This window comes from Sciurus vulgaris, assembly GCF_902686455.1.
Source record: "Sciurus vulgaris genome assembly, chromosome: 3".
Lineage (NCBI taxonomy): Eukaryota > Metazoa > Chordata > Mammalia > Rodentia > Sciuridae > Sciurus > Sciurus vulgaris.
The window spans coordinates 173,987,146-174,010,930 of NC_136463.1; the positions used below are offsets into that span (position 1 = coordinate 173,987,146).

Genomic DNA, 23,785 nt, shown 5'->3' on the forward strand with positions numbered 1-23,785 from the left:
TACATGAATGCCATGTGTCTCCCCTACCTCTATACTCCAGCCTTGTCCTGCCATTCAAGTTTACCTTTCTGAATTTGCTCAACTTCTACCTCACCCTATGCTGATATATATGTCACCCAAATATGGTGACACATGCTTGTAATCCCAGCTACTTGGAAGGCTGAAGAAAGAAAATTGCAAGTTTGAGGCCATCTTGGGCAACTTCATGAGAACCTGTTTCAAAAATAAAAAGGTCCTGGGATGTAACTCAATGGTAAAGCACCTGCCTAGAATTTTTGATGCTTTGGGTTCAATTTCCAGTATTGGGAAGAAAAAAAAAGAGCTTTCATAGTAATTCATTTCAACTTAATCCAACATAGGTAGCAAATAAAAGTGAGTGAACAACTGGTAATCTACTATTTCTGGATAATTTTAAAACTCCTCTACAGCTAGTTCATTTAAAAAAAAAAAACTTCAAAGTACACAAAGGAAATCATTCAGCATTTAAATGAAACCAACTAAGATAAATGATTTTTACAGATCTTGTTATGGTACTTATTCTAATATCTTTTTTTACAGTCATGTATATGGCTAACTCTCCCATTAGACTAGTTATTTGAAGTCAAAAAACATGTAACTCATTCTTAAATTCCTGGCACTGGAAAGACATGTAGGTGCTCATTAAACATTTGTCAAATGAATGAAAACACCATAAACAACATACAGAATTTACAGTTTTAATTTTCTAAATTTCTAAACATGTTCCCATCTATGAAATACGTATACCTTAAAATATATCTTAATTTTTATATAGCTTGGCTTAAAAGCAAAATATATCCTATTTCATGGTAAAAAATTAGAAGTTTTAGCTGGTGTGGTGGGGCACACCTGTAAGCCCAGCAACTTAGGAGGCTGAAGTTGGAGGATCAAAAATGCAAGGCCAGACTGGGCAACTTAGCAAGACTGCCTCAAAATAAAAATTAAAATGTGCTAAGAATGCAGCTCAGTGGTCAAGTGCCCCTTGTTCAATCCTAATACTGGAAAAAAATTTTTTTTGAATTTGTATTTACCTTAGTAAAGTCAGTTCCTGTGCATTCGATAAATACATTTCTAGTATTTACTGTTATTTTGGAATGATTCCCTGCAATGAACACAAAACAATAACAAAACAACCATTTAAAAAAAATAATTGCACTACAAAGCTCAACAAAATAGAAACTACATTTTAAATTTAGAACAAAATATAAATTAACATCTTAGAGATAAGGGAATATACAACTTTTATTTTAAGGTCCCATGGCAAGTTGGTGAATACAATAAAAGAATGCTAATCCTTTACTGAGACTGTTACCTAATCATTACCACAACCTATGACTGAACTACAGACAAGACAACTAAGATTTGCAAAGGTTAAGCTACTTGCCATAATCACAAGCTAGCAAACAGCAAGTCTAAGTAAGCTCTGGGTATAGAACTAGTTAACTATAAGGACCATGTTCTTAACCACCATAACTGCTAAAGTTCAAGATCTCAAGAAGAGGATTTTCGCCAGGTACAGTGGTGTGCACCTGTAATCCCAGCAGCTCAGGAGGCTGAGGCAGGAGAATTTCAAGTTCAAAGCCAGCTTCAGCAAAAGTGAGGCACTAAGCAACTCAGTGAGACCCTGTCTCTAAATTTAAAAAATACAAAAATAGGACTGGGGATATATCTCGGTGGTAGAGTGCCCCTGAGTTCAATCCCTGGTACCCCCCAAAAAAGAATTTTCCTTCTCATGGTGAATTAGCTAAACCTCCTCCTCACGTCCAAAAAGCCAAATATCCATGACTTAGACATCTTTAAATTCTGCAAACACATTCAAATTGCCTCATAAAATAACCTTCAAAAGGAAATTAAGAGTGGAGAATATAAAGTTATAGTTTAACTATAAAACTACAGGCAAGACAGAGTTTGACTTTTGAGTTTAACCAAGTAAATGACTACTAAAACTAAAATATCAACATACTTCAGAAGACTATAGCAGAACCCAGAAACTGGTATCAGGAAATACTTATAAATGTATAAATGTTGATAAGCACTCATACATTTATAAATATTTACACATTTGTAAATTACATAAAAATTCTTAGTAAAATATTATTAAGTGAATGAAAACTATTAGAATAAAATCAACAAAAGACCTGAGAGAATCAGTTGTTTGAATTGATTAGCCAAGTTACAGAGAATCTACAAAATTGCTGAAGAATTAAAAAAACAGCAAAAATCCATGATGCTCATAAAAAAACTCACCATTGATGATTGGAGGCATTGAAAGGACGACACCATTGCTATCATAGATAACTGGGTACAGAGGTTTATTTTCAATAATATGCAAGTAATGTTTAAGTTGGTTGTCAGTCTGAAAAAAAATTAAGTCAAAGTTATTTTAAAAATTTCTATTACTATAATTAATTTATATCCTGATATTTAAAAAGAGGGGGGAAAGTCAGAAAAACATAAAATATTCCAAATAACAAAAAGCTCTTCACTTAAAAGATTTTCAAACATAAATTAATATCTTAACATCTTTATACAATCTCTTCTCCTACTGGGGACAAATGAAAACACAACTGAGTCATTTTTCAAGAATGAAAATAGATTTACACTGGTGTGCCCAAATCATCTCAAACAAAATGCAAACTATCACAAAACTATTTATCTAAACAAAAAGAAATCACTTGCAAATCAGGTCAAGGATAACAGCTGCTTTTTCCAAAATGACATGTACTATTTCTATTTGCTATTTGCAATTGGAAGTATATGGAGAATTCATTTTCATTGTTGGACTCTAAAATGCTAGTAATGAAAGGTAGACACTTTATGATAGTATCTCTCCCAGTCACCTACTAAATATTACTTTCCTTATATTTGCATGAGTTTTAATTATATACAAGTATGAAGATTAAAATGTGATACAGTCTCTATCAGTAGTTCTTAATTCTACAAGTACATTAAAATCAACCCACAGATTAAAAAAGTTAACAATAAATAAAACAAAATTATGATCTAGGCCCCACTTTAAATCAGAGGAAATTAGTATCTCTGGATTAGAGCTGAAAACTGTTGTTTTTTACAAAGCATTTATTACATCTCCCTAAATCCAAGAACTTAACTTTGAACACATCTGATGATTTATTAAAAGCTAATGCACAATAAAAAGAATATTTACCTTATATATGTTCATTAATTCACAGGCTGTATACTCCTTAGTCTTATTCAGAGGCTTGAATTTGATATCTGAAGGGCGCTTTGCAGTATAGGTAAATGGACCTGACAAAGTGTCCAAATCGTGAGTACCAATGGCAACCAATGCTCTTTTCCTAAACGTTAAGGAAGAGGGAAAGGAGGGAGGGAGGAAAGGAAATGAAGGAGAAAGATCTGAATATTTCAAAGCAGAAATTCTAAAAATAACACAGACCATATGTTTTAAAAACTTATTTTAAACACTTCCCTAAAACAGCTCTTTTGAATGTATGACATCTTTAGTAGAATATAATAATTAAATTCTTGCAACTCTTCAAATACTGAGAAATTATAAAACTACTTAAAACACACTTCGGTGTTTTCCCAAGTGCTGTGTTACTAGGATAGCTTCAAGTCAGTATTTCCTTTACCTTCTTTAAACTGATTTCTTCTTCATATCCTCCAGTAAACATAAATTATATACATGATTAAGGTAGGCTACTTAATTCTTATGGGTTTTTCTTTCTTTTTTTTTTTTTTTAACTTTCTCTATTTTCTTAAATTTTCTGTCACATAGCTGTATTCCTTAGGCAATGAAAAAAACTTAAAGCTGTGAATAATATATCAAGTTTAATGTGTAGCGAAGTTCAAAAACTAATAATGCCAGTTGTTCTATAGTTTATCCACAAAGAATTTAAGGTAATTTTAGGAATTTATAGCAAGCTACAAAATAGAAAAGAAAGAAATAGAAATAGGGATATAAAACAAAGCTAGGAAATGTAATAATAAATTAGAATCCTGCGGAAGGGTCACATATTTGAGTCTAAAAATTTTAACAGTGAATTCAAAATGAGAAATTTGGTCAGAACTTGTAAGATTTCTTTAAATTAGTTTATCATATATGTGCACATATATTTGAGTACTTAAACAGAAAATCCATAATACTGAATTTTGATCAAGAATGGTGAACTACAACTTTATAAACAATGGTTGAATAGAACTGCTGGCAAGCAAAAAAGAAGCATCAATGAGTTGTGTGCCTATGGAAGACAATAAACATAGAACTACCACACAATGAAATATACATGGTTCAGTAAGTTTGGATAAATTAACAAATGTCAAATCCAAAGGTAAGAAGGTAGAATTGTCAGTCATAGAAACGAGCACTGCTTGATCAATGAAAAACAAAAAAAAGAGGATAAAAAAAAAAAAAAAATCAATGAACCACAAGTTTGTTTTTTGAAAGATCAATAAAATTGATAAACTTCTAACCACACTGACAAAGTGGGGAAAAAAAGAATAAAAGACGTGACATCACTACAGATACTAAAAGGATAGTAAGAAAACCTTATGAACAACTTTATGGCAATACATTGAATAACTTAAAATGGATATATTCCTTGGAAAACATAAATTTCTAAAACTCACTAAAGATGTTAATTAGGATTTACTGGAAGGAAATGACTCTAGCACACCAGACTATTAGGATGTATTCTCTTCTTCCCTTAAAGAAAGCTCATGGTTTCGAGAAATACTATACAAAACAGAGCTTGAGTGTCACTTCGAAAGGTGGCAGAAGAGAAGCACCGAGCACTCGCCTGCTTCTCCACGAGACAGAATTAAGGCAACTGGAAAGTAGCTGCTTCTTGAGGTGGATGATCAGGGGAAAACACTAGAGTTCAACAGTGGATAGACAGACTTGGAGAAACCTAGAGACTGTGGACAGTAAAATAGAGGGTCAGACAGAATGTCCCAGTACCAACTACATGGAAGTGCAGTTAAGGAAGAGGGAAGGCCCACTTGGTGGGAGTGGAAATAAAAGAGGGAGAGGCCCAGTGACCATTAATAGCACAGTTTTCAGCAACTTGCAGAAATGCAGTCTAAACAGACAATAGTCCTAATATTTCCATGGTGAACGGGCTCTGGAGTTCTCTGCACTTCCAAGCATGTTCTCACAGTGCTGCAACTGGGAGTCACATTGAAAAGGGCCCCTCTGTCTGAGCTTACTGCTTTCGGAGTGAGAGGCCCATGCATTTCCCTGTCTCTAAGACCCCAAAGTAATATCATGGCACTGCTGAGTGGTGGTCCTGAGAGTCAATCACTCCCATACCCTTGGGTTGAGACTAGAGGTAAGTGCCACAGTGGGGAGCTTGGACTGGCCCTCTGACTTTCCCTGAGAAACAGTTGGGGTTATACCAGTGTCTGCATAGAGTAAAATTCCAGACCTACCACTGTGATTGGAACACCCAGTAGTAGAACCGTTTTCAAAACATTGCTGATATCACGGCTATTAGCCCAGGGAGAGACTCACACAAATCTGCGGAGAGTTCTCACTGAGTGAAGAATGTGGGGTACAGCAAGCACTTCCTTTTGGAATTTGTGGCTTGATCATACAGCTACCAGAGTCTGGGGAAGTGAGCAGGCATGTGTGACGGCACACAGGACACAGAACAGGCAACAGAAAATGGGCATCAGATCACAGGGAACCCACTGCCATACCTGCTCCAACTCCAACCCCCTGGCAGATCTTTTGAGACTCCTCGGCTTCTCTCTACCTTTGGGGACATATAGGCTCATGCCACAGAATTGGTGTTACCCCATTCTCTGCACGAACACCTCTGGAGACAATTTTGGGGAAATTCATATGCTGTGCTACTTCCTTGACACGCCATGGGAATGGCACCTATCCTGCTCTCAGCGCGCACAACCGGAACAGGCCCAGAGAGAATCTTCCTCTGGGGAGCTCTGTGTTCTGCCCTTCCTCAATGGGAATGCAAAGCAGTTGAGAGACATTTCAACCAACTCGTGCCATTACTGACAAGCACCAAAAATAAAACAGGGGGAGTGAATAGCCCCAGCCTTTGCTCTGTCCAAGGGGTATAGAGAGACACAGAAACTTCAATCAGCACAGACTGCAAATATCCACTCTTGCCAGCTCATTCAAGCACCTGGCAGAGAAGAAATTTTATTTTTACTAATTCTTTTTTTGTTGTTGCTGTCTTTTTTTTGTGTATGCTTTTTTATTTCTCTTTTCTCTCTTTAATAATATTATTTTTCTTTCCCTTTTCCCCCCTTTTCTCATTTTTTTTACTTCTGCTATTTCCCCTTTTATAATTTTGCATTTATTATTTTTCTAACATTTTATCTTATGACTATATTATTTTCCCCTGTCTTCTTCCTTGTTAATGATGGTGTTGTTTCTACTGTATTTCTTAATCTCTTTTTCTTTTTTCCTCTTTCTTCTTGGTGTTAGGGATTGGGCCTGGGACTCAAAGCCCCCTGGGTAGAGTCTAGGCTGCTGAGCTACACTCAGTCCAGCTAAAAGTAAATACACCTTGCTCCAGGCAAGACCTAGCCCCATTCTTACAATGTAATAACAGGGGAAGGAATCTACAAGGAACTGCATCAATCACTCCCATACCCTTGGGTTGAGACTAGAGGTGAGTGCCACAGTGGGGAGCTTGGACTGGCCCTCTGACTTTCCCTGAGAAACAGTTGGGGTTATACCAGTGTCTACATAGAGTAAAATTCCAGACCTACCACTGTGATTGGAACACCCAGTAGTAGAACCGTTTTCAAAAAATAGCCGATATCAACAGAGCCCAAGGAAAACCCCGACACCTGACAGGGGTCTCCATTCCCATGGAATAACCAGAGCACATACAAGTACTCTGCTCGGTACACTACACCCTTTAACCACCTGAGCGTCCAACTCTTATAAGACTGACACAGAAAGCAATTTCTCAGGCTCCAACACAGTACACCTTGTGTCAAAAGGCACAGCTAAAGAAATCACAAGGAAATTGCACTACAAATTCCAGTTAGAATTAATGTCAACACTACACCTCAAAAAGATATCTCAGATACATTTTCAGGAAAAAGTTCTCACATAAAAGTGGAAGAGATATCCATCCCAACAGATGCAAAAACCTCCACAGAGAAACACCGAAATGTAAAAACACAAAGCATGTGACACCTTCTGAAGTTCATAACTTCCTAATAAGAGAGGTCAAAGATATCAAAGTGATTCAGGCATGGTGGCCCATGACTGTAATCCCAGTGACTTGGGAGGTTGAGGCAAGAAGATGGCAATTTGGAGGCCAACTTCAGCAACTTAGCAAGGCCCTAGGCAATTATTCAGTGACACCGCATCTCAAAAACTAAAAAAGGCTAGGGAGGTAGCTCAGTGGAAAAGCATCCCTGGGCTCAATCCCCACTACCAAAAAAAGAAGGTTCTGAAATGCTAGACAAAGAATTGAAACAAAATATATTTTTTAAAGTTCAGTGCAATCCAAAAGAATATAAATAATCAGTTGAATTAAAGAAAACAAGACAGGACATGAATGAGCACAATAAAGAGATGCAAATTTCTGAAGAGAAGAAAAAACAGAAATCTTAGAAATGAAAAGCTCAGTAAGTCAAATTAAAAACTCAACTAAAAGCCTCAACAGACTAGATGAAGTAGAAGAAAGATTATCAGCGCTTGAAGGCAACTCTGCTAAAATAGTATATTGAAAAGGGGAAGAGAAGGAAAGGAAGGAATGGAATGAAGAGAACAAATGAGATCTCTGGGTCACCATTAAAAGATCAAACATCTGAATAATTACACACTAAAGGGAAAAGAGCTACATACTGAAAGCTGAGGAATCCTACTTAGCGATAAAATAGCAAAATCGATCCCAAACTTTGGGAAAAACAAAGACATCCAGGTACCAGAGACATTTAGAACCCCAAATAGACCTGACCAGAAGAGAACTTCTCCATGACATTATAGTTAAACTGCCCAAAGTAGAGAACAAAGAAAGAATAGTAAAAGCTGCAAGAGAGAAGCACCAAGTCACATTTAAAAGTAAACCCATTACAATAGCAGCAGAATTCTCAACCAGGAGGGCTTGGAGTAATGAATCAAAGGAGAAGAAGGGCTAAGGCTATGGCTCAGAGGTATAGCACTTGCCTAACATTATGTAAGGCCCTGAGTTCAATCCCCAACACTGCCAAAAGGAAGTGTTAAAAATAAGGAGGGGCTGGGACCGTAGCTCAGCAGTAGAATACTTGCCTAGCATGTGTGAGGCACTGGGTCAATCCTCTCACCACATAAAAATAAATAAATAAAATAAAGGCATTGTGTCCATTTACAACTAAATTTTTTTTTAAAAAAAAGGAGAAAAAGTCCTTCCAAGAAAAGCAAAAAACTAGACCAGCATGACCATGAGACTAGCACTGCAGAAGACACTCAGGGAATCCTAGATCCTAAAGAAAAACGATTAACACAATCACTAGAGCACGGGAAAAAACAGGTCTCACTAGAAAATGAGACACACAAAAGAGAAAAAAAAAAAAAAAAAAAAAAAATCAAACATCATCAAAGGAGCAAACCATCAAACCTCAAAGACAACATAGGAAGAAAAATCAAACCTGAAGAACATCAACAAAATGACAGGGACAATGACATACTTTTCAATAATAACCCTGGATGTAAATGGTCTTGGTCTCCAATTAAGACACAGAATGGCTGATTAGACAAAATAAGACTCAGCAATAAGCTGCCTACAAGACATTCATCTCACCTACAAAGACAGTCTAGAATCAAGTATAACTGTCAGTATCTTTCGATCAACATGATATAACTTATTCAGAACTAACACAAGGAAACTTGATATGTTAGCTCAAGTTTGGGGTTTCTCATCATCAATAAATATACACTTTTCACTAGAATTTTTGAAATACTGAAATTACTTCAAGTACCCCCATTCTTATCTTCCCAGACCTTTAAGGGTTTGAATATCACTGAATTGAAGAAAGTTGTGCAGGAAATGATATACAGTAATGTAGAGATAGAATAAATACAATCATGTCATTTAAACAAGTCTTTTAGTTAATTAATTAATGAAGTGCTGGAGAATGAACCCAGGGTCTTGCACATGCTAGGTACACATTATGCCACTGAGTTCTGAACTCAAATTTTATCAGTCAATTCATAATTTTATTTATTCAAAAAGTGAGATCAAGTCAAATTCTTTTTTTCCACTTTTAAAACGCTTATATCAACTAGGAAAGTGGAATGAATCAGACATATCCATATTCACATATGAATAACACACCAGTGAAACTCCACATCATGTACAACCACAAGAACAGGATTGTAATTAGAATGAGTTATACTACATGTATGTATGTCAAAATACACTCCATTATCATGTATAAATAGAAAAAACAAATAAAAAAAGAGAAAAAAAAATCTGTTCATTAAAAAAGAAAATGTTAGACCAAACTTTACCATGGAGTACACTTAGCAGTATAATCCATTAATGCTCTGAATGACAAAACTACAAAATTTCTATGACTAGATTAATTCTTCTCTAAATAGCATTCAAAATTTATTGATTATTTCTCCATACAGATATCATTTATAAACAGTAACAAATCTGTCTGGTAAAGCAAAGGTAAGCTCTCATATACCATTAGTTTAGAAATGTAAGAGGAAGAAAAGGAGATGGATAGAGGGAGAAAAGGTAGAAGGAAAAAGAGGGAGAAAGGAAACAAAAAAAGGATGGGAAGGACAGGGGCAGGACAGAGGAAAAAGCATAGAGGAAACAAGACAAAATGAGAAACCTGCAAATATTCTGATGTAATTTCTCTTGAAGTTCAATGAAGCTGTCATATCGATCTTTAGTAAACTTAATATTCCGGAGAACAGCTGCTACTGCAAAAGGGCGTACTTTAGCTGTCTGAAATTAAAAATATCATTAGAGACAGTAAATATTAAGGCTTTTCTTTGTAATAATATCTTATAACAGAAAGGTAGCTGCACACTTCTAACAATGCCAAAATTCGGATTCAAAAAAGTGTATTAATTTGCCAATCAATAGTAACAAAATAAAGTGGTAAGCAAGAGACAAAATTACTACTCTCACAGAATTTACATTTCAGTGAGATTTTTAAAACTTACTAAATAATTGAGAAAAAATTGATTTTTAAAATAATTTGCTCAGCTGGGCATGGAGACACATGTCTGAAATTCCAGGAACTCAGAAACTTGAGGCAGAAGAATCACAAGTTCAAGGTTAGTCTCAGCTACTTAGCAAAGCCCTAAGCAACTTGGCAAGACCCTGACTTGATTCTGTTAAACATCCCTGGGTTTAACACCCAGTACAAAATAAATAAATAAAAATGAAAATGATTTGCTCACAGTTTATATTTTTACCAAGATAATCCTCCCACACTTTATCTTTAAAATTTTTGTTACTATATCACAATTTTAATGTATCTCAAACATGTTTATTGATTGCAGTGCTGGGCATGAAACCCTGAGCCCTGTGCATGCTAATAAGCAAGCATTCTACCATTGAGCAGCAACACTAGTTTGCAAATGCCTTCCATATAAGCATTTGGATATTTTCCAAAACTATTTATGGAAAACAGGTACTTTGTTCTTTTTTGTTTCTTAGTAATAAGTTGATAATTTTTAAGAGCTACAGGCTAAAAACATATCCAAATGATCACAGAAAATCACATTTGACAGAAGAGTCAGATTTATTACTTTGTCCTCCCCGCCTTAAACACACAGAAGAGATATTTTTTTAAAGAAAAAATAAGAATTTTTTTATATTTTTTATATCTGTATTTATCATTATTTTTTTAATGTGATGCTGAGGATTGAACAATGCCTTGCATGTTCAAGGCAAGCACTCTACCACTGAGCTACACAGTCCCAGCCAAGAATTTATTCTTTTACCTCTTCTGTGACAATCAATTTTTGAATTTCTCCATTAGGCATTACACGTTTATATACCGGAGCTTTTATCCTAAAAAATAGTTAAACAAAGTTACTGATGATTAGTGAAAACATCTGATAAATTGATTACATTCTATGCTTATAAATAAAAAGAATGTTTACAAAAATCAAAAGAATTAAGGCAAAGAGATGAATTATAGCAAGTCAAATACTAAGAACAAGAAAACAAAAACTAACAAACTTTCTAACACTTAAAGTTATCCGCAAAAGCCACTGGACACCTAACAGTAGCAAGTTTTCTATCACTGGAGAACTATCACCTCTTCTTTCCTCCAAATGTTAACAAATCCAAGGAACTGCCACTTCCAAAAAGATCAGTTGGCAGGGAAATCACACAAACCTGTGGAGTCTTTTTAAGAAGCCATAAACTCACTAATCCCAATTTTCAAATGCATTCCCCAAATGAGTATTCCCTGACTCAGGTCAATTTTCAAATGGCTACAATCTTCATGAATCTGATCCTCCAATCTTCCTTTTATGGGGACCTAAAGGTGTTCACTCATACATTGTTTCTTGAGATTTAAACATGATTGCTGACAAGAATAGGAGAAGAAAAGAGAAAAGAGGCCCAGAACCCTAACTAAGTATGTAATGAACGTTTTATTTACCTTTCTTTGAAGACCTGAAGTCCTCGAACCAATCCTTCCAGACACAGGAGATCATATCTATTGGCAGGGACATCAATTTTGTAAAGAACAACATCCGAGGCCCCCTCTGCCTTTACTTTACCTTGTTCTTTACTTATTATTTCCTTTTCAGATGTCTAAAACAAGCCAAAAAGTGAAAAAGTAAACAAAACTACATTATGCACATTCTTCTCTATAACAAAAATGGGTTTATTATATCTGCAACAAAAACAATATGAAAATATTAAATATTATAATCAGAGCAGACAAAAAAACACTCAAACTCTTATTCAGTTCAGACATGTAGCATCCTCAGTCATTCCATAATAGCACAAATCCACCTACAGCAAGGGTCAGCAAACAATAGTCAACTCCTATTTGGCACCTGCTTTTGCAAATAAAATTTTACTGGAAGACAGACAGACCGATTCATTTAAATATTATCTGTTGTCACACAATACAATAGCTGAGTTACAAATGAGATAATATAACCTCCAAAGCCTAAATTATTTATTATCTGGACCTTTATAGAAAAAGTTTGCCATCTCCATCTAAAAAAACATGAAGACACCACCAAGAACATGGAGCAATAACAAAAGTGTCAAAGAAGGAAAGTGAAGATGAATCACCAAATAAAAACAACTTCTAGCTGGGTGCAGTGGGGCACACCTGTAATCCCAGTAACTCTGGAGACTGAAGCAAAAAGATCACAAGTTCTAGGCCGCCTCAGCAACTTAGCAAGACCCTCAGCAACTTAGTAAGACCCTGTCTCAAAATTAAAAATTTAAAGGGCTGGGGATGTAGCTCATAGCACCCCTGGGTTCAATCCCCAGTACTGAGAAGGGAGGGGAAAAAAAAAAGAATACAACTTCTTATAAGACAAAGATTCCAAATCTAAATCCTGAGTTGAGGGTGTAATTTTGTGGTAAAGCATTTGCCTAGCATATATGAGGCCCTGGGTTTGATCCCTAGCACTGCAAAAAACAAAAAAACAAAAATCCAAGAGTTAAATCCTGTGGGCACCCAAGCCTAGCAGGAATGTGAGGATGACTGACAATGTAAAAGCAAACAAAAACATCATCAGGAAAAAAATATGATCATCAGAAGCTTTGGTAACAATTAGAAAACAATAGGCACAATCCAGTGACAGTAAAGATATACTGTAAAGGCAGCAAAACAAAGGCAACCAAGAGAAGGAGGAGGAACATCACAGGATAGTAATTTTTAATGCAGTGGCAAAGCCTGGAGTACCTTAATTACCACACTGTATAGAAAATGGATTTCTATTCCCCATGACTACTATAGCAGAGAACTTCAAATACAAATTTTTCAATCAAAATGATTGTAAGTTATATCCAATTGCTACTGTTACCCTTTTTTTGGAAATTCCACTTAACAAGAATTCCCAAAATTTCCACCACCAATAAACTGCTTTAAAAAAAAAAAAATGATGGCTTTCTATTAACATAAAGACTTATTTCACATGATGTCCTCTCACAGCCACCATATGACTAATTCAAACCATCATAATACAGTACCCGATAAATGAAGTATCTGAATTAAAAATGCCCTAATTCTTTTGCAAACCACACACACACCTCTTAAATCTTTCATTCATAGTATCTTATTTTATCAAAAGACCATATGCAAAGACTGAGTTCATCAGTGCTACCTGTCAAAAATCTTATACAAACAAAAAAACCACATATATTTGAAAGCAAGAAGGATGTACCAAGATGGTATAATCTAAACCCTTTACTTCACAAATGAAAAGAAGGCCCAGGGAATTTAAAATAGAACTAGAGAGACAAATTAATTTCCCCGGAACACAGAAAACATTACAGCCCACAGATGAATCATCACAGTCTCACTATTAGGTAACAAAGATAAGCAACCTCTGGAAAATGAGTTCATATTCAGAATATCTGAAAAGTAAGTAATACATACAATTTCATCAAGTTCCAGACCAAATTCAAAACATAGTTCATCAAATTCTTCATTAGCTGGGGGAAAAAAAAAAGAGACCATTAATTTTAATTTGTTCAGCACAATGAAAATGGTCTATAAATTGTATTTATTAATAATTACCTTATATTGAGCATACTAAATATCAAGCATTAGATATCACCATTTGAACAACAAACAAGTTTTGCAAAAAACAAAAACAAAAACACACACACACAAAACTATTACAGGACTAATTGCTCAAGTACAGGATTAGGTTACCAGTGTTGGGAAGTGTGCAAAGACACAGGGGAAAAAACAACCTGCTAAATAGAGATCAAATATAAGGCAGGCTCAAATCGCAGATCCTACACAATAGAATGTCACATAAGCCCAGCTATCATTAAAATTCTGAGGCCATCAGACACTTGGCTTCACAGCAAAGTCAATCAGGGTTTTGAATGCTGATTATCCCACTTACTAGCTCTGGGAGCTTTGTACCTTTTATAAATTTTCTTGGTACCCTTTGTAAAACTTTACCAATATCTCACCCATAAAGTGGCCTTTATAGTCATTTTTAGCGTGGAACTGTTATAGATTTAAATGTCATCAGGCAGATAATGGAGCTGGCATAGTATCCTGAAACACAGTGTATCTGCATTGTTTCTTTTCTTATTCCACTTTGCTTTGACACCTGATACAGCATTTTCAGAGTTTTCACATTATCAAAAATTGAACACAAACTATCATTACTAGTATATTCCAGTGAAAAGCTGTCTTAAGATTCCTGAATAGGGGACAGATGTGGAGCTCAGTGGGAGAATGTATGCTTAGCAAATGTGCTGTGTCCTAAATTTAACTGCCAACACCAGGAAGGGGAAAAAAAATTAATCTGATCAAGACACTGAACTTCAACTTAATAAATATTTACTGAGCAATTATTATATGCCAGACACTTAGATGCAAAGTTACAAAGATAAATAAAATACAACTCTTGTCATTACTACTTTTAATTAGTTTTACGTGACAGTAGAATGCACTTTGATACATAATATATAATGGAGTATAATTTCTCATTCTTCTGGTTGTGCATGATGGTAGAATCCCACCAGTCATATAGTTATATATGTACATAGGATAATAATGTTTGACTTGATTTGTTCTACTATCCTTCCTACCTCTTGATGTAGCAAAGAAATCAGAAGTGTACTGGGTCAGAGCATGCAAGCAAAAAGAAGGATGAGCTCTGTCTGGGCCAGTTTCCTCAATGACATGGGACCAAAATTAGAATTGCCCTGGAGTACACAGTTAAGATAGCAGAGGACACTGAAGAGATGAGTTCCAGTAAACTGCTGATCAAAGCAAAAAAACTAGAAAGACCTAAAGAGCTGAAAAAGTTAAAGTTACCCAGGTGTTTGATTTTGCTGGTGAAGAAGTGAGCTAACTAAGAAAGTGGATGTTACATCAAAAGAAGTCAGATCCTTGGGGGCTGGGGAGATAGCTCAGTCGGTAGAGTGCTTGCCTTGTAAGCACAAGGCCCTTTTTCAAGCAAAATGAGAAAGAAAAACCACAGGTCAACATCCCTTCAGCTGTGCTGTCTGGCCCTCTGGGTCAGGGCCATGCTTCCAGCACACTGAGGAATAGAAGGAGGCCAGCAGAGATAGCAAAGAATTTATAAAAGAACAAAAACTAAGAAACAGATGATAAGAATTTCCAAAAGAAACCAGAGATGTAGAGAACGTGTCCGTGTGTTCAGTTAATTTCTACAGTATATTTATGGAGGGTTCAGGTGCTGTGGCAGTTCTACTGTGTATTGTTTAAAAAAAAAAAAATTGTTTTTCATTCTCTGAGCTTCTCAGGTTATCCCTTTTGAAATTCTTGTATCTGACCTAATTTTGTTTTAAAAATCAGAATTTTAGTTCTTTCTGGATATTTTGTCCCAAAGCAACAAAATCTTTGATATTGCTACCCGTCTAATTCTGATATTAGTATCTGAGACACATTTATAGAAATCTGAATCTGTAGCTTAAATCCAGCATTCCACCTCTGAAAGTCTGGGCAGGGTCAGATATTGTAAATGTGAGCAGGGTCATGTTTAAATGATGAAGTCATAAGCCCCAAAACTATGGGAACCCAGTCTACTTTGCTTACCTCTAATCAGCAGCACCAAAAACAGTCTGTGTTAAAATGCACTCAATAAGTATTTGTTGGTTAATGAATGGATATTCAGGAAAATTGGGGAATAGATGGGTATGTCTGAAAGGATAGCCAAAAATGCATCTTAACATGCAAGAATTTGTATAATACTTCTAGAGAACATATGGACAATCAACCACTATTTTTTACCATTGCTTTTAAAAAAAGTCTTGTGTGCATCTTCTTAACATCTTACTTGTAACATTTTTGTGATTTGTTTAATGGCTAGTTAATTTGTATATTAGAAATTAATGTTGTTTAACTATTAAACATGAACTGGTATTTTAAAAAAGAGAGAAACAGAACAAGGAGAAAGAGTACAACTCATGACATACCAAGGGATTTGCCCTCTGTCCTACCTGCAAGCAATGGCAGTTACACTGAAGGATTTTTTTCAGCTGGGCAAAAATGTAATTATATTTGCTTTTTCTTTCTCCAGTGATGGGGACTGAACTCTGAGACTCACATGCTGGGCAAGCATTCTACCACTGAGCTACATCCCCAGCCCTAGATCTGCATTTTAAAATCTGGTGGAAGGTAGAGAGCAATTGTAGCAGGGAGTCTCCCCAAGAGCACAAGCATGAGGAGGAAGGAATGATTATGAGAAACGCTAACAGGCAAAATCTGAAAGGCTTAACGGTTGACTGAAGGCAGGTGAAACAGTGAGCAATCAAAGAGAGTCCAGGATGACTCCCAGATCTCAGGTTTTAGGGAACAAAGGGTGGAGTCCTCATTAACTAATGTAGGTAGTAAGAGAGGTAACCAGCCTCCAAGATGGCCCCCAACAATTCTGCCTCCTGGTGTTCATGCCCTTGTGTGAACTTAGGTCTGATGCAATGGAAGTATGGAAGCAGATTCTCCAGTTCAGCTAAACCTTGAGACAAACGCAACTCCAACTGACACCCTGACTGCAAGTTGAAGAGATACAGGGTCAGAACAGCCCAGCTAAGCCACTCTGATTCTTGCCTCTCAGAAACTGTGTGAATAATGAGGTGTGTTGTCTCACACTCACTAGTGTTGGGTAAATTATCAGGTAGCAATGCATTATTAACACACACCTCCCTGGAGGTGCAATGCTTTCATAACAAAAACCATAACTATGTAGAGCTTTGGAACCAGATGCAGGCTTTGAGTACTGTAAACGAAAACTAAGAGCCTTCGAAATGCTATTGATCAGAAGGCAATAAGGACACAAAAGAAGGGAGAGTGTTATTAGAAAGCAGAAGGGAAATCCTGGTTATTTAGAAGCCAAAAGTTTAACAACACTAGTCTGCAATTATGTAGACCATTAACCAAGTGGGTGATGCAACTAAGATTTTCAATGAGTGCTCAAGGTGCACCCTGATTTTTTTTTTTTCTTGCTGCTTATGTGAGAGAAGGGATAAACTAAAGGAAGGACTGTTAAAATGGAGTCAGGATATTGATGATTTTTAACATGTTAGGCCTCAACTAGGCACAGTGGCGCACACCTATAATCCCAGTTACTTGGGAGGCAGAGGCAGGATGGCTGCGTGTAAGACATTGTTATGGTTTAGATATGAGGTGTTTCCCAAAAGCCAACATGCTAGAATTTTCAGAGTTAAAATGATTAAATTACGAAAGCCTTAGCCTATGGATTAACTGAGTGATAACTGTAGGCAGGCAGGGTGTGGCTGGAGGAAGCAGGTCACAAGGGACATGTCTCTGGGTTTTATATTTTGCCCTTAGTGAGCAGAGCTCTCCTCTGCTTCTTGGTGCCATGTCCCAAGCTGCTTCCCTCTGCCATACCATCCTCCATGATGTTCTGCCTCACCCCAGGCCCAGGACAATGAAGTCAACAGACCCCGGACTGAACCTCTGAAACCACGAAACAAAATAAACATTTCTTCTAAGTTGTCCTCGTAAAGTATTTTGGTCAGAGTGACACAAAGGTGACTAAAACGGACATCTTGTCTCAAACTTTTCAAATATTATTTTTAAAAGGGCTGGGCAAGTAGCTCAGTGGCAAAGCACTCTGAATTTCAGTCCTTAGTACTCACCCCCTAAAAAGAATTCAACCTCTCCAGATGTAAAACAATGCTAAAATTTAGAAATATCTTCTGCTGGGTGCAAAGACACAAGCCCATAATCCAAGCAACTTGGGAGGCTGAGACAAAATGAACACAAATTTGAGAACAACCTGGGCAACTTAATGAGACACTATTTCAAAATAAAATATAAAAAGTGCTGAGGATGTAGTTCAGCAACAAAGTACCCCTGGACTTAATACCCAGTGCCAAAAAGAAAAATGGAAGTCTTTGACCCTCAAAATTCTATTAGCAGGAAGTAGACTTAGAAAATTAATCATCTGTGAAGCACATGCTTTCTGAGAATCAATGAGAGGGTAAAACCAAGAGCCAAAAGCACACTTATGGAGAGAATTATCCCAAGCCCTGAGACCTAATCAAGAACATCTAACATTCACCATTTGATTTCAGAATTGCCATAGACCTGAGACTCTGTGTCTTCCATTTTCTCCCCTTTTGAAGAGAAATGTCTGTAGTAGTCATCCTTCACCTGTCCCACTATTATATGTCAGATGAACCAGATAACTTGGCTCTTGAGCCTCTCGGGCCAAGAGTGAACAACTTTAGGAGCTATCATCAGATGATGACATTCTGGATTTTGAGCAGCTGCTGAAACTGGATGACGCTTGTGGGGCTAAGTATTCTGCATGTAGGAGAATGTGAATTACTGTGGGCCAGGAAGAGAACAGTAGCCATCAGCTATCAAGATGGCTTCCAATGATGCCTACCTCCTTATATAGTCCCCTTTCACACAGGGTCAGGATTAGTCTGTGTGACCAAGTGAATATGAAAAGGGATGGTATATCACTTCCAAGCCATTATTAAAACTGAGGTTTCTGCTTGAGCATTTTCCCATTTACCTGCTCTCTCAGACCTCTCACTCTAGAGGTGAACAAGCTAACATGTTAAGCATAACAAAACAGCCAAAAGAGAAGCATGCTTGACTAGAAAATACACCCTGAAGGGGATGTTTGCAACCAGAAGAAACTATAGAATTCCACAAGGAGGCAAGCCTGGAGGGACTGAAAAAAGAGAAAGAATGTGTACCGGAAAGGACGCATAAGACATTATCCAAGAAAGCAAGAAAAAAAGGAGAATTAAAAAAAAAAAAAAAAAAAAAAGAAAGAAAGAAAGAAAGAAAAGAAAGAAAAAAGGAAAGAAGAAAAAGGAAAGAAACGAAATGGACCTACATCATTTGGAAACCAGAGGTTTTGCTAAACATGCTTTTCAAACTCTGACCTCAACCCAATTGGTACTTAAAAAGTTTCAAGAAAGAACGCAGTATAAATTAATGATGAATATTATTTCTAACTCATCTGAAATACATTTCAAAAACACCAATCTTTATTGTCAAAATGTTTGAAGACCCAATAACTAACAAACATTCTCTGAGGGGGTGGGGTGTAAAAATCAAGCTTACCCGATCACTCACAATGTTAGAAAAGAATGGGGAGGGCAGAGAATATGGCAAACAACTGGACGGTAGTCAATAGGTCATAAAAAAAACTTGAGTCATTTCTTACTTTCCCAAGATGGAGACCTGCCTGGAAAGTGATTGTAGATGTTTTAAAACAAGTATTTGCCACCTACCATCTTGTGTAATTCAGATATATCACATATTACTAGTGAGAATATGGACTAGAAGTATAAGGTATATAAAAAATAATTTCATATAATAAATAGTGGCTAAAGAATTAGAGTCAAGTTCAAAGTGTGAGGGTATTACCTCTACTTTCCAGGGCTTTGGACAGAACCTATGGAGAATAACACTTCCACAGTAGGTTACATCTAAAAGTACTTCTTTAGCCTGGTAAGATGGCACAGGCCTGAAATTTCAGCAATTCAGGAGACTGAGGAAGGAGGATCGAAAATTCAAGGCTAGCCTGGGCACCTTACAGAGACCCTATCTCAAAAATAAATAAATAAAAAGGGCTGAGGATGTAGTTCAGTGGTGGAGCAGTCCTGTGCTCAATCCCAGTATCACAAATAACAACAACAACAATAATAATAATGAAAGTACCCCTTCAGAAAGGTTTTTTAGTTTAGTTTTGTTTAAGATATGGTTTTACTAAATTGCTAAGGGCCCCTAAATTGCAAGGACGGTCTCAAACTTGCAATCCTCCTGCCTCAGCCTCCAGAGTCACTGGGATTACAGGTATACACCACCAGACCTGGTTTATTCAGAAAAGTTTTTTTAAAAGGTAACTTTATTTTCACAGTAACACTAATCTCTTATTCTAAGAAACTGCACCTGCTATTAAATCGATTAGAGCTTTGTTATCACCTTGATATTTAATATTAAAAAAAAAAAACACGTAAAACAGGTCTTTTTGTAAACTGCTAACTACGGCTGGGGAAAATATCATTTTGACTCTTACAGTTGAGATAATTTACTTAACATTTCCCCTCTTTTTTTCAATGGTTTGTGTTTCAGAACTAAGGATGGGATGAAGTATAGCGTGAAGAATAAGCCCATCCAACAGAATCATCATTCAGGTCCCAACTTAATACTACCAACCTTATCAGATGCTGTTCCCAGCACAACACCTTTTCTCTCCCTGATAACATTTAGCATTATCCAGAATCATTTTTTCATCGTGCTGGTTCTACTGTCTGCCCTGTTCATCAGAATAAGAAAGTGGACCTTCTTTCTGCGCCACGTGCACAGCTGCACTCCCAAAATCTTAGCACACTGCCTGGCATTAACAGCCGTCCAGTAAGCATCGAATAAAACGGAGACCGGTTGGAATGCCGTCCCCTCTCTTCTGCTCAAACTCCTCCCATCCCTTCACAAACTCAGTTCTTAGGAACAGCGCTCTTATTGCACTAAAATGCCTACACTCAGGGTGAATCCGGGGACTTCCTCTTATTCTGCACTGAGGCACCAATGTCGGGGCAGGCACGCAGAAGGCACCTGATGCCGATCGTGACTGAATGACACCGAGAGCTGGGCACGTGCGGGTGACACAAGCGCAGTGGAGCCGCTCGCCAGAAGCTACCCCAGGGCAGCCGAGCCGCCTGGCTGTGCAGCCCTCCCCTGCAGACTCTGACCGTCCTCACGGCCACAACGTGCAAGGCAGCTTCAAGGCTGCCACGTCGCCCTTTTGGAGTGCGTCCCAGCCTGCGAGGAAAGGCGCGGAGCCCAGGGTACCGGGCGGACACTCACTGTATGTCCGTCCCAAAGCTTTGAAGAGCAGATCGCGCTTCACGCTGACAGTCGGCATGGCGAGTCGGGACCACTGCGCCTGCGCTGCGGAGTGGGCCGAGGCTCGGCGACCCAGTAGCGTAGGACCCGGCGCCTCTCATGCAGGCTGTCATAAAAAATAGCCAGTCTACAGGCAACAATTTTTTCCTTCCTTTTCCAACAAGAATAGAATAATATTGCCACTATTAACATTATTAAATCTACCTCTTGTGTTTAATGCCTTAGATGCTTGGTAAGGCGACATAATTGGCTAGAGTTGGCTAGGATTTGACAGGCTAAGAGTGGACAGACCCGAAGGTCCCGGATCTAAACGCGCTAGGACCTGGGACGCCAGATTAAGTGAGCGGGACGAGCGAGGGGCGGGAGAGAGGGGGGCGGGGAGAGAGGGGCGGGGAGAGAGGGGCGGGGGAGAGAGGGGGCGGATGTCGAGAGGGTTGGGGTCTCTAGATGCGGAAACGTCTCGAGGGATTGAGAGGAGGGGTGCGCGGATCCAAGGCTTTCCCGAGGGAAGGATGTGCAAATACAAGGTTTTGTTCTTTGGTTTTTTTCTTTTTTTTTTTTTTTTTTTTTTTTTTTTTTTAATGCGGAGGCGGGGGATGCTGTTAACACGCCTTAATTTTATTTAATTTTTCATCTCTTTGGAGCCCTTATAAGTAAAGTACCTGAGCCTTGGAACCTCACCGAGGCCTTATGGCAAGGTGTTGTTAGAGACCTCTTCTTAGAAGAGGAAATGCACTATCTATTAATAGCGTATAAATCTGCTCTCAGGTGCTGTGCTCAGACGACTGCCCGCAATAGATTTCCTCCTTGAAACAACCCAGAGGGTAATCGAAGGAATACAAAGATGTCGGGCTCTAATCCCAGGAGCCTGTAAATGTTACTTTATATGGGATCGGCCTCTACAGATGAAGAATTTTGAGATGGAGAGATTTTCTTAGGTTATCAAGATGGACTATAAATATAATCACATGTACCCTTTTAAGAGGGAGGCAGAGATTGGAGTGTGGCAGCCCAAACCAAGCATACCAGCAGCCACCAGAAAGAGGAAGAGGCAAGGAGGGATTCTTCCCTAGCCTATGGAGCAGCCCTATAAACACTTGGATTGTGAGCCAGTGAAACTGCTTTTGGGTTTGGGACCTCCAGGACAATGAATGAATAAAATTCTGTTTTAGGTCAACAAGTTTGTGGGAATTTGTTTCAGCAGTCCTGAGAAATAAACACACTCAGGCAGGTTCCATTATTGTCCCTATTTTATAGATAATGAAAGTAAGACACAAACTGTCCCAGTCACCCAACTTGGGAGGGCCCCCAGTTCCTCAGGGGAGCCCTGCCCTTATCCTTTTGGTGAGGACAGTGAAGGCACTTCATTTGAGGGGACAGAAGCTGGGCAGGAGTTAGGCTACCCTGTTAATCAAGCAGTCTTTGACTATATTAGTTTCTCTTCATGGCCACAGGAAGTCCCCAGTGGAAAAACATAATAGCTTGGCAACATCCCATAATGCCATTACAGCTTTCTGCCCCAAATTGGTGCTTAGTACTCAATGAATAAAGACTTCCTGAATTACTGTGCTGATATGTGAATGAAAGACATCTTGAATTAGTGTGTGCTGATTGCTGTCTTCTGGGTACTCCAAAGAGTTCTGAGACCATCTGAACTTAAGTGTCCTTCTCTATAAAATAGAGGTAGTCACACTTTGAGAATTATAAGATTTAGAAATAATTCTTATAAATACCTTGTATAAGCCTGGGGTATAGTCCAGAGATAGAGTGTCTGCCTGGTATGCCTGAGGCCCTGGGGTTCCATCCCCAGTACTGCAAATAACAAAAACAAGACTAGCATAGTTCTTATCAAGTCATTGGTCCTGAAATAGGTCAATTGTCCTACTCGTTAGTCAGTTTCCTGCTAGTCTTGGAACACCTGGGGACATTCTGTTCCCATCTTCCACATCCCCCAATGCATCTGTTCTGGCTTTTATCATGCACACATTGCAGGTACTCTGCACCTTCTCTTTGTCTAGCTAAACTGTTAAAAGATTCCAATGGAAAAGAGAAAACTAAGCTGAGTTCTCATACATAACATTAGCTGACTAACAGATAAATCATTATACATTATTATTTGGAAGAGAGTTTGTGACTATTTTGTCATGTTAATTTTTAGATGGAATTCTGAATATTTTCAAGTTCTAAAAATATTGTTTTCATATATTATTAGGAATCAAACATCATTCCACAGATTCACTTAGGAAATTTTTCTCTCTGTCAGGTCGGGATTTAAGCAGCTGCATGGGAGGGAGGCAGGACACTTAGCAACCCACTGGAAGAAAAGAGAGCGGGGCATCAAGCAGCCTGCATGCCCAAGAACAACCAATCAGACACCTGCAGATAGACCTCAGTGGGTCTTGCAACTGCAGTAGTCTCCAGCCAACCTCAGAGAGACCCTAAACCCTCAAGCCTTCCCCCACCTATTCCGGCCTATAAAGACCCTGGGCAGCGGGGTCCACATGTGATTTTCTCTGGCTCTCCACCCTGATCTTTACCCCAGAGGGCTGGGAATTTCACCCGGAGAACCAAATTTCAAGAAAGCTTGCTTCGGCTGCTTTTCTCCGACTCCTGTTTGGCCACCCGCCGCCCCTCAAGCTTACACTATCCAAGAACCATAGCTGCATGCACGTTCTTTCATTCTTATTTCCTTTTTCTCATGCAAGTTGTTGAACACCCTAGGTTTTTGGACTAGCAGTTCTCTCTGCCTAAAATTTCCTGCATCGAGACTCCATAG

At 38.0% G+C, this 23,785-nt stretch overlaps 1 protein-coding gene across 2 annotated transcripts in view; it reads right to left on the minus strand.

The window, feature by feature from the left end:
• LOC306658319 (phenylalanine--tRNA ligase beta subunit) overlaps positions 1-21,044 on the minus strand; it is a 64,711-nt gene extending 43,667 nt beyond the window's left edge. Inside the window, exons 1-9 of one of the 2 annotated variants that reach the window (XM_079135138.1) lie at positions 20,971-21,040; positions 19,531-19,707; positions 13,567-13,622; positions 11,602-11,756; positions 10,934-11,003; positions 9,811-9,926; positions 3,185-3,335; positions 2,266-2,374; positions 1,050-1,120 (exon numbers count right to left, since the gene is read on the minus strand). In XM_079135138.1, the coding sequence (XP_078991264.1) occupies positions 1,050-1,120; positions 2,266-2,374; positions 3,185-3,335; positions 9,811-9,926; positions 10,934-10,975 (489 nt within the window). In that variant the 5' untranslated portion in view covers positions 10,976-11,003; positions 11,602-11,756; positions 13,567-13,622; positions 19,531-19,707; positions 20,971-21,040. Of the gene's footprint in view, positions 1-1,049; positions 1,121-2,265; positions 2,375-3,184; positions 3,336-9,810; positions 9,927-10,933; positions 11,004-11,601; positions 11,757-13,566; positions 13,623-19,530; positions 19,708-20,970 lie in introns of both variants that reach the window. The other variant, XM_079135137.1, reaches the window with a different exon arrangement.
• Positions 21,045-23,785: the final 2,741 nt, after the last annotated feature.